The 10296-nt window shown below is 40.7% G+C and overlaps 1 protein-coding gene across 1 annotated transcript; it reads left to right on the forward strand.

Moving 5' to 3' along the window:
- Nucleotides 1-547: 547 nt before the first annotated feature.
- LOC122965488 lies at nt 548-4101 on the forward strand. The gene is made up of 3 exons (XM_044329599.1): nt 548-627; nt 1961-2644; nt 2760-4101. Exons 2-3 carry the CDS (start codon nt 2506-2508, stop codon nt 3296-3298), a joined length of 678 nt encoding a protein of 225 aa, XP_044185534.1. The 5' UTR covers nt 548-627; nt 1961-2505; the 3' UTR covers nt 3299-4101.
- Nucleotides 4102-10296: the final 6195 nt, after the last annotated feature.

The raw sequence follows: 10296 nt of genomic DNA on the forward strand, positions 1-10296 counted from the left end.
GTTCAGTATCTTGCCCAAGGACACTTTGATATGTGGTCTGGAGGAGCCGGGAATCAAACCGCTGATCTTTCGATTAGTGGATGACCCGCTACCTCCTGAGCCACAGCCACCCCAAGAAGGTATGAAATGCAAAATTACATAGCCTACATTGGGAAAGCTCCCGCTGTGGTCTTGTTTATTGAGTGAGGATGCAGAGAGAGGTTTGTGGCTCCACGTGTGTAATTCATGTAGCTCTGCGTACACAGGTTGATTATAACATATTCTTTTTAGCAATGAGAGTCCACACACCTCCACCCCTAGTAAGAGGCAGAGAAAGAAGCATCACTTGATGGCCCCTGCACTATCAAGGATGTCCATCAAGTGGAACACTTTCAGAACACTTTAATCGATATTCGTTTTCAACACACATTGTGAAATGTATACGGAAATATGAATACAAAAGCATGTAGCTGAAACTAAGTAAGTTGATATAATGCAACTTGGATACATATTGTATTACCTGTGGCAAATGGCAGTTTAATGTCAGTAAAATAATCTTTGTCTCTACAGAGAAGAGCTGCCACATATAGAAGAAGGCACTGAAGTTTTGGAGAGCACCATGGATGCTTCTGAAGGCCTTGAGAGCAGGTACATATGGTCCATCACTAAACATGAAATAGTAGCTGCACCCCTCGTTTGTTTTACATTTGTGAAGTTGTTTTTTAGGGGAAGAGGTAGTGGTAATCCGAAAACCTTGCCGCTGCTCCTCTAACTATCTGTCTTGGTTAGTTGTATCAGATGTAGGTGTGGAATCTTTAGCTGCAGGTAATTCCCCTGCTATAAAATTGTTGTCAGCGTCATAAGTGACAGTCTAAAAGTGTTGCTGTTCGCTGCTGCTTACTCACATTCCCTGGTCCGTGTTGTGATAATCCCATCTTTGTCCATAAAGAAACGAGTATATTTTCAAATAAATGTAATGACCTGTAATCCAATTTCTTCAGCCGCTCAGTCGCTAAACCATCTTGTTGCAACACTTCATTGATGTTAATAATAATAATAATAATAATAATAATAATAGCAATAATAATAACAATAATCTTTATTTGTATAGCATGTTTTATACAAGAAATGCAGCTCAAAGTGCTTTACAAGAAATTACGTGCACCGAGTGCCTCACATGAAAAAAGACTTGATAATGATAATAAAGATGAGATAAAACAAAGTGAAAATACAATGCATACTTCAGTGGTGGTAATTTGAGACCTAATAAGCGAAAACTAAGGAGAAGTCAAAGCAAGTGGTCTAAAAACGTGACTTGTGGAAAATAAAAATGGACGTGGATTTTTATTAGACCTGTGGACTGCACCTACATGCTTCATGTGATAAGCTAATTAAAACCCACCTCTAATTGGGGCTCATTTCCACGTTTTTTACATGAGTCATGTTTTTGGACTACTGGCTTTGACCTCTCCTTATCAAGGAAGTGTTGCAACAAGATGGTTGCTCTCTCTGAGGCTGACCACATCTTTATAGCAGTCTATTATGATTCCTAGTATTTCCTAGTATTTCCTAATCTCAAATTTGACAGTATTGATTGGGGAACAGATGATAAAGAGGAAGAGGAAGCTGAGGGTGATAGCTCAGATGAGGAATATGTTCCTCGTCTTTGTGTATGGTATGTTATAATTCAATTATTACAGCTACTACGTCATGTTGTTCCAATGCGTCAGCTCTTACCAAACCAACCATCAGTGTCACCAAGTGTGTGCATAATGCTACAGAAAACTTGCAAAGTGTTATTATTTACAATAAAATTCAAAGTCACAGTTGACATTTTTTCCTCACTATGTACACACTCAATCCATGACCAAAATGAATCTCTATTTCCCTCTTTTAGTTTGAGCGAGGGATGCTTAGTGACTCAACCAGTATGTTAACTTTTAAATGTGATAATATATTAATATATTTCATGTCCTGACAGGATGGGTGGAACACTGCAAGCACCACCTTGCATTGACCACCTTGCATTGACCACCTTCCATTGGCAGCGGATGAGACGAGACGAGACGAGACGAGATGACATCCCTGACCTAGAGACTCCATGTGGAGTGCCAGTGCCTTCCCCCCTTTGAGGTCTCCATCACTTCCAGGGGTACAGCAAGCATCATGCAATGGGAGAGTAATTTTAACCACACTACACTGCAACCAAGTTGTTGGCCTGTGTCAATTTCTTTGCATCGAAAATGGTTTTGTGAAACTTGATTATTAGGCTCCACAAGTTTTTGGCATATATACAGAATGTGAAGCACTTGTCATTTTATACTTGTATTTGAGAATGTTAATCGTGAAAGGAAGTTGTTTCCAAGTTGATGTACCCTTATACTTGCTGTTTACTCTCAGACCTGTCCTGAGCCATACTCCAAGCCTTTAGTTCAATACGGGATGCTAGCAGGGGATTTCATGTTGGCCACTAACATCTTGCTGTCTGGGAGCAACTATTCCTAAGTTGCTCTGCTTTTCAAATTTATGAACATGGGCATTGTGGACCACAGCTCTTACTACACTATCCAGGACACCCACTGTATGGACACCATAAAGGAGTGCTGGAATGAGAAAAGAGCGGAGATAGTACAGAGCCTACAAGACAGAGATGTTGCGATCATGAGTAAGGCGCACTTTTTGTTTTTTGCTGTTGTGCTCTAAAACATTAGCTGTATGTTGATATGTAAATTCAGTGTTCAGTAAATAGTGACATTTGTTTTTATTATCTATTTCAATAGCGGATGGAGGAATGGACAGCCCCGGGCACTGTGCCCAATACTGCACATACACCACCATGGAAAATGAGTCACGGGCAATCCTCTCCATCATCACCGGGTTGAAGGAGTCAGGGCTCCGTTGTAGCAGTCAGCGTGGTGATGTCATTGGTGTGCATGGGGGTGGCGTTGTTGCCATGGTTGCAGCAGGCAGCATGGTGACGTCATCAGTGTGCAGCATGCGTCGGGTTGGCGTTAGACCCCTGGTCTCCTCTGCCTCTGCCTCTTCCCTGTCTGGTTCCTCCTCCCCCTCCTCTGCTGCCACCTCTTTCACTAGAACCTGCACTCTTTCCTCTCTCTGTCATTCCTCCTCTGGCTCTTCCTCTCCGTACTATGCCTCTTCCACCAGGACCAGGACCTGCCCTCTCTCCTCTCTCTGTTGCTCTTCCTCTCCATCCTTTTGTACCACATGGACCTGCACTCTTTTCTCTTCCTCCTCTCTCTGCCACTCTTCCTTTAGTTCATCCTCTCCACCCTTTGCCTCTTGTGGCACTGGCACCTGACCAGCCCTCACTGGCTTCACTTGACACCAGTGAGGGCACTTCATAACTGAGGTCTGCATCGGACTGCAACATGGAAGAACAGTTGGTTACTACTCAGCACTCTGGTGCCATGCCATTAGTCTCTGATATGAAAGCCTGTTGTTCCAAAATACACATTCTCCCTTGATGCGCAAGTGATCATTTTAACCCAAACCATGATCTTTCCCTAACCCTACCCAAGTGTTTTTTGTGCCTAAACCTAAGCACTTTAACTACAGCGTTGTCTCACCATAAAACATCATTAATTTTTAACAAGCATGTCAAATACACTAAGATATTAAAAACACGACGGTTAGCCAAATTGGAGCGCCTAACCCTAAGTAACATTAATGGCAGTGCGTCATTATTGGTTATCAGACACTGATACTGTTAGTTACCTGACAAGACAGACTTTATACATTAGTGAGGTCTTCTGCTAAATTCGGCATCTGATTTAATGAAATCACATGTTACAAATATTGTGTATTTGTAAAACCAGAGGTGTCAAACAGTAACACATCTTACTTGAATTAATTGCAAATGTACACATTAGCTGATCAACCTACAGTGTAGGACTTGTTCTCACTTGTCATTGTGAATGTTGTGCCCGTCTTGCGCTTGTGCAGGTTCAATGTCCTCAACCTGGCAAGCTGCGTGAGCTTCAACTCTGGGGAGGAGGGGGCAGGGGAGACAACTCTCTCCAGTATTTTGAATTTGGGCTGCAGTACCCGTTAGAAACGCTTGTTGTCAGTGTTACATATTTCTCCTTTAAGTCAAAAGACTTAAAGGGGCCATACTATGAAAAACTCACTTTTTCAATGCTTGTGCATATATATTTGGGTCTCTGATGAGCCTTCTAACACACAAGCTGTGAAATAAGAGCACCCAGTCAGTTTAGTGTGGGCTGGCTTGCTCTGTACTCATGTGATTCAACAAGCCATTCAGATTTGATGCCCCTTCTCACATCACTAGGCTAAGCTAAACTAAGCTAAGCTAAGGGCAAAAATTTGTCTGTATTGTGGGGCTGGACCAGGGGACAGAGCTGCTGCTTGCCAACAGAAGGCTGCTGATCCCCAGCGAGCTCTGTGGGAGAGAGCAAGTCGGGGGACATAGCCGTTGCTTGCCGACAGACTGTTGCTGAGTCCTGGCAAGCTCTGCAAGAGAGAGGCGGCCGGGGAGCAGAGCTGAAGACAGGAATAAACACTCAATTCTGCTCAGATCTGGATCAGTTTACCTGCAGGAGGACTTTATTTTTTAAACTTTTGGGATTAAGTGGAATTATCTTCAATCTTGCTCCTCAACCTAGCAGGAGCTAAGACTGGAGTCACACACCACCTCCGCTGCTGTCATCAGTAATAAACATCTTGAAATGCTGATGAGTTTATATAATTTTAAGGTTACACAGTATGTAGATATCATTATGTTTAAATAATAACGTTGCTGCTGTATTTATGCCTTTAGATTATGTTATTTTGAGTGTGGATGGAGAAGCTATAATGTTAGCATAGCTCTGATCACTCCAAACTCCATTCAAAAAACAAGCATTTTACAGTTGTTTATTTGTCGTGGACAGACCTGACAAAAGATGAATTCAGGCTTTTTTCAAAACGATATCATGTAGTTATTTCAGCATCCTTTTGATCAGTTTATTGCAATTAAATCACACCAAAATCTAAGCTTATTTAAACTCAAACTGGCTGTTCTGAACAGGTCCGTTAAGACACAATGAGAAGGCTGCAGTTGATCCTTGTGGTATTTTGACCAAAGCATGTTGGATACATTTTATTAAGACCTCAGGGAACTGTGTTAACTTGTGGAAAAGGGGTATAATATGGCCTCTTTAATACCTTGTGCAGCTACTGAGCTTGCATGTCAACAGATCCATTTTCACGGCAACTGTGCAAACTCCATCTGTTGAAGAAGACCATGTGATATGGTTGAAAAAAAGCTAGTAAGGGGACCTCGAGTTGGGATTTTTTTGTCATAAAACTGTGATGTTTTTTCCAGGTAGAAAGAGTGTATCTAATCAGGAGCATGGAAGATTTATGTTAATATCTGATATGTGTTCTGATAAATTCAGGACACCATTACTGTTCAGATATTGCAGATCATCCATGTCAGACTAACACATTATATTATTATTGAGGTATACACAGAAGCAAATATCAGGACAGACTAACAGACAGGGCATGGTTGATGCCAGAACATAAGGAATGGACGTGCAATCAACTTTGACAGGGGGGCATTTTGTTCACCTTAAATAGCTTTTATTTATTATTTTATTTATTTTATTTGTTTATTTAAGTGCATAATTAGACATTATCATGTTTCATGAATGAAATAAACTATGACAGTGGCATACATACATACTGTCACTTATGTGCACAGGCACGCATAGACATGTTACTGCGTACACAAAACCAGATGTTATGAAGTAACGGCTGGGTCACACAGCCTACCTCCACCTGAGCAGTGTGTGTGCGTTAGAGTTGCTGCATCTTGTAGGCCTGCGATGTCCACACAGACAGCGTTGCTGCTACTGCCAGCTCTATCTTTCCACATAGAATTTTATTTTGACAATGGCCATCAATATTGGAATGTTTCATATCATTTCATTATAAATTTCATTGAAACAACAGGCAGGAGTCCCGGTTTGAGCTAATATCACAGAAAGAGACAGGACTCGAGAAAAGAAGCTCTGTGTGTCACAGACTCTCCATACTGGAATTCCTTGCCAGAGAGGCTCCCTGCCCCAGCATGCACCGCACAGGCTGACCTGTAGTAGTGGTGACACTTCATGTCTGTAACATATGAAACTATAGTGAAAGGTGCAATTTTGCTGGTATGATGTCAATATAATAATATATCATTTTCCCTTTCTATCTTTGCTGTTTCACGCGCAGCTCACGCGGGCTGTGTGGATGCTCTAATCTGTTAACATGGACACCGAAATGAAAACCAAGAGGTTCCGCAATGCATGCACGCTGCTCACGCAGCTGTGTGTCCCAGGCATCAGATGCACAGGGGGTAATCTATTAAATATTTTGCATTTAATACAGTACTGCAGGAGGCAACTCTGTATAACAAATAAACCTATATGTAACGACAGGTTGAGTCCTCCCCACCATTTGGGGTCACTACATAGCTGTAGTATCCCAGTCCCTTCCTGTCCCACACACCTGAACCAAGTTTCCCCAATCAGTGGCACATTAACACAAGGGGTGCATCCCAAGTCTCTTAAATTGCATCCACATTTCCCTCACTTGCGTCTTTTCCTTGCGTCTTACTCCCTCCCACTGTGGATGCAAGGAGAGACGCAAGGAAACCAAGCGAGGAGAGAGGAAACGAGGAAATTTGACGTCCTGTCCTCTGAAGCGTCATGTGAAGCAACGTCGGTTTCTGATGATGGTGACAGCTGATCACAGCTGGATCAACTGTCAGTCAGCTTTAACAGCTGTAGAAACTTCTGCTGGAGTTTGTGTCTACACACAAACTGTGCTAATACTACTAAAGGTGCACAGTTATCACCGCTAGAGCAGCTGTTTCCTTTCTGCAGCCTGTTACCTGTTTAACAAACACCTAAATAAAAACCTGCATTCTGCATTTATACTGTGTCCTGCTCAGAGGCACAGGAACCATTTCTACTTGCGGAATGTGTTTATATTATTAATTGATTATTTGTATCTGTATTTTTTGATAATCCTGATAGTGAATTCATTATTCAATTACCCAGAATATGATCATTTTTTCTGAACACTGGAAAATATGTATTTGGCTAAATGTTTCAGGGAAAATGGAAATGATGTATCTCAGGACGCTCAGGAATTTTCAGCCTCACATGTGACTGAATGGAAATGATGATAAATGATGTAAAATATAAATGTGTTTAACTGTTATTATGGATAAAACTAAAGTCAGGAAGAGTCTTTCTGTCAGCAAGAAACAGTTTAATGGAGGAAATAATAGATCATGAAAAGAAAAATCTTTCTAATACATGAAGAAAGTTGTTAATGGTTCTTTTGTTGATCAGGTCGACAATTAATAGATTTTAACTATATGATGAATCAGAAAACAAGTAAAGCATAAAACTTGGGAGTGATACATTTAAATTGAATCTATAATCTGTCTCCACTTTGGTATGAAACTGCAATGATATATCAGATCAGTCAGATCAGGTGCAGCGTCCAATCAATAACTGATATCCAATAAGGGGCGTGTTGGCTGGTAAAAGACTTCCATGAAGGCTGCTCTCATGTTTTCTCGCTCCTCGCTCCTCAGAGATCCCTCCTCGCTCCTCGCTCCTCGCTCCTCCGAGCAAAATAAGAGACTTGGGATGCTCGTCAAAATGGCGCATCAGGAACAACTTCCGGTTCAGGCGAGGAGCGAGGAGCGAAGAGCCATAAAATAAGAGACTTCAGACGTACTCAAGGAGTAGCACTGTTATCCATTGTCTTCCTCTTGCTGCTGCTCCTCTGTTTGGTGCCATACTCTCCATATTGATTGGAGTGCCATATTGATTGGAGTTATACAGGCAAGCTGTGACTGCCACTGCTGCTTTGTTACATCTGAAACTCACTTGATTTTTAATTTCTTTTATTGAGTTTTAAGTGCTAGGTTTTATTCAGTGATCTTAGTGTATTTATGTTTTATTTTTTTTTTAGTATATTCCTAATTTGTTTTACATTTTGTGGTGGTTGTGAAGTTTACTTGGTGTAATTTATTTATTGTTTTTTAACTAGCTGATTCATACAGAGGTGGTGCTAACATTTAAAAGGTGGCTTTGTGCTTTTATTTATTTATACTTCTTGTGTGCTTATATATTTTGTGATTTGTTTGTAGTGTTAACGCCAACCTAAACCTAAACCTTTGTACGTTTCCCTTTTTTAGTCAATTCCTCCACCTCCCTATTTTATGTATTTTTCAAAAATCTTTTTAGTTTTTTTTTTTTTTTTTTAATTATTTTAGTTGTTGATTTAAAACAACAACTCTTTTTAATACCTTAAAAACCACGTCTCTGTTAATTCTTTTTGTGAAATTTACCTGTGTGATCGAAGTAGGAATTCATTTGATGTATTCCCTGGGTGGAATTCCCAGGGTGGCGTTGTCGGATTTTTAACTTTAACTTAGGTTTTAGACAAACCCTCATCAGGTTACATATAGATTGAGCCACCACGTTCACAGGCTACACAACAAATTACAGGATAAACACCATCTTTTAAGCCACATCAAGAAGAAGTATGCATAATTATACAACCATTCGTGTGCTCATGCAGAAACTAAGCCACAAGTGGATTTATGCACTCACCACTGGGACAGCCAGTGGTGAGTTCATACCACTAGCTGTCCTAGTCTGAGTGCATTTCCATTCATTTCACAATTTTCAAGTGAGATCATGCCCAAAAGCTAGCTGCCCAAGCTGACTCATGCGACTGTTCAACATTGCATGTCTGTGATTGGTTAAAATGTCCTTTAATACAGAGAATGAATTTTAGCACATGGCGGTCGAGGCACCAAGTGTGACACAAAGTGTAACGCGGTCAGCATGGCCTTGTGTACTTTGCGCTGTTCTGACAGGAGCCTTTTAACAATCTTTGATTGTGATCTGACATTTATTTTGATCGTGAACCATGAATCCCCAATTTCTTTCAGAATTGCTTCGGTCACAACATTGCTCATTATGCAAATAAGCTCATTTTGCATCTCATGACTTGTGTATGTGGCGTTTTGGGGAACTTACTTCACAGTTTTGGCCAAATAGGGTTCTTTCCTTATGTTGAAGTCAAATAATGAAATACTTTTTTCTGGTGCATTGAAATTTGTTTCCCTTTCTCTATATGCTGCTCTCTTTCTTTTCACTGACTGAAACAGGCCAAATGTTCCTTGGAAGTCCCATGTCTGTTAAGTTCCTTATCAGCCTCAACTGCATGTTTCCAGTCAGTGAAGCCTTTGCTAGTGAAAGCTGGATCACATTTGGATTTAGAAGAATGACATTTTCTGCATGGGTAACAGAAAGTAGCATCCTGCTTGGTGGAATATTCAAAGCTACTCCTGAGACTGTGATACCACGATGACATGAATGACCTCTTCTTAGTTCCAAAGAGACATGAGGGGTACTTCTAAAGCCTGACTTGCATGGGCCCATCTGCTCTCAAATCATCGGGGCAAATGTCAGTCTCCCTCAGCCGCTTAGCCCTGACAGCATTGCTGCAACTTGTCTGTGTGCCAGGATCAACTTGAGCTTCGTGGACACTGCCATGACTTAGGTAGGTGCTGTTCCAAACTACTTTCCTATGTGCATATTAATTGAATGATGGCTAAGTTTTGCACATTGCTTTTAGTGAGTTAGTTTTGTTTACCACCAGGAAAATGTCACATCAGTGCTACTAACCTAACGTCTCTGCATAACTATAAGCTCAACCTTGTAATATAATTGATTTGTTAGTCATACAAAGCAGATATGTTGTTTTTAATTGGCTTGGCAAGGGTTTGTTTTTCATAATAAGAAATGGCAAACTATCATTGTTTTGTGCTTTATTTGCATTACAGTGTTAAGTCTTCCATTACCAAATTGTATGACTTAATTTTACTTATAGCTGTAAAAGTATTTCAGTTGTTTTTTGTTTGTTTTTTTATTCTGGAGAGAATTCAACTGAGGGTGCAGAGTGGCATTTTTGGACAGACATGGGCCCCCAAGGCCAGCCCATAATGCCAATGCTGAGACAGGGCCAAGTATTTTCAGTACAGGCATCTTGTCACAGAGGGTCAAAACAATTCAGAACAGAACAGAAACAGAATTTAAAACTAAAAAATGTCTCACATAGGGTAGCCCAACTGCCTTTAGCTTATCTTGAAACCTACCTTACTACAGATACATACACCCAGTATTTACTTAGAAAAGGGCATTTTTCTGATTCACGTTAAGCTCGCAAGTTCATTCTTGATCTCTGAAGTAGTGTTGAGTGCTATATAAAGCTAGTAAG

The sequence above is a fragment of the Thunnus albacares genome, chromosome 16, assembly GCF_914725855.1.
Source record: "Thunnus albacares chromosome 16, fThuAlb1.1, whole genome shotgun sequence".
Lineage (NCBI taxonomy): Eukaryota > Metazoa > Chordata > Actinopteri > Scombriformes > Scombridae > Thunnus > Thunnus albacares.

What these genes read in the sequence shown, in the direction of transcription:
- LOC122965488 (XM_044329599.1), top strand. Translation starts at nt 2,506, where the DNA reads ATGAACATGGGCATTGTGGACCACAGCTCTTACTACACTATCCAGGAC. An exon ending in CAGAGATGTTGCGATCATGA is followed by an intron (nt 2,645 to 2,759) that starts GTAAGGCGCACT and finishes CTATTTCAATAG; the next exon opens with CGGATGGAGGAATGGACAGC.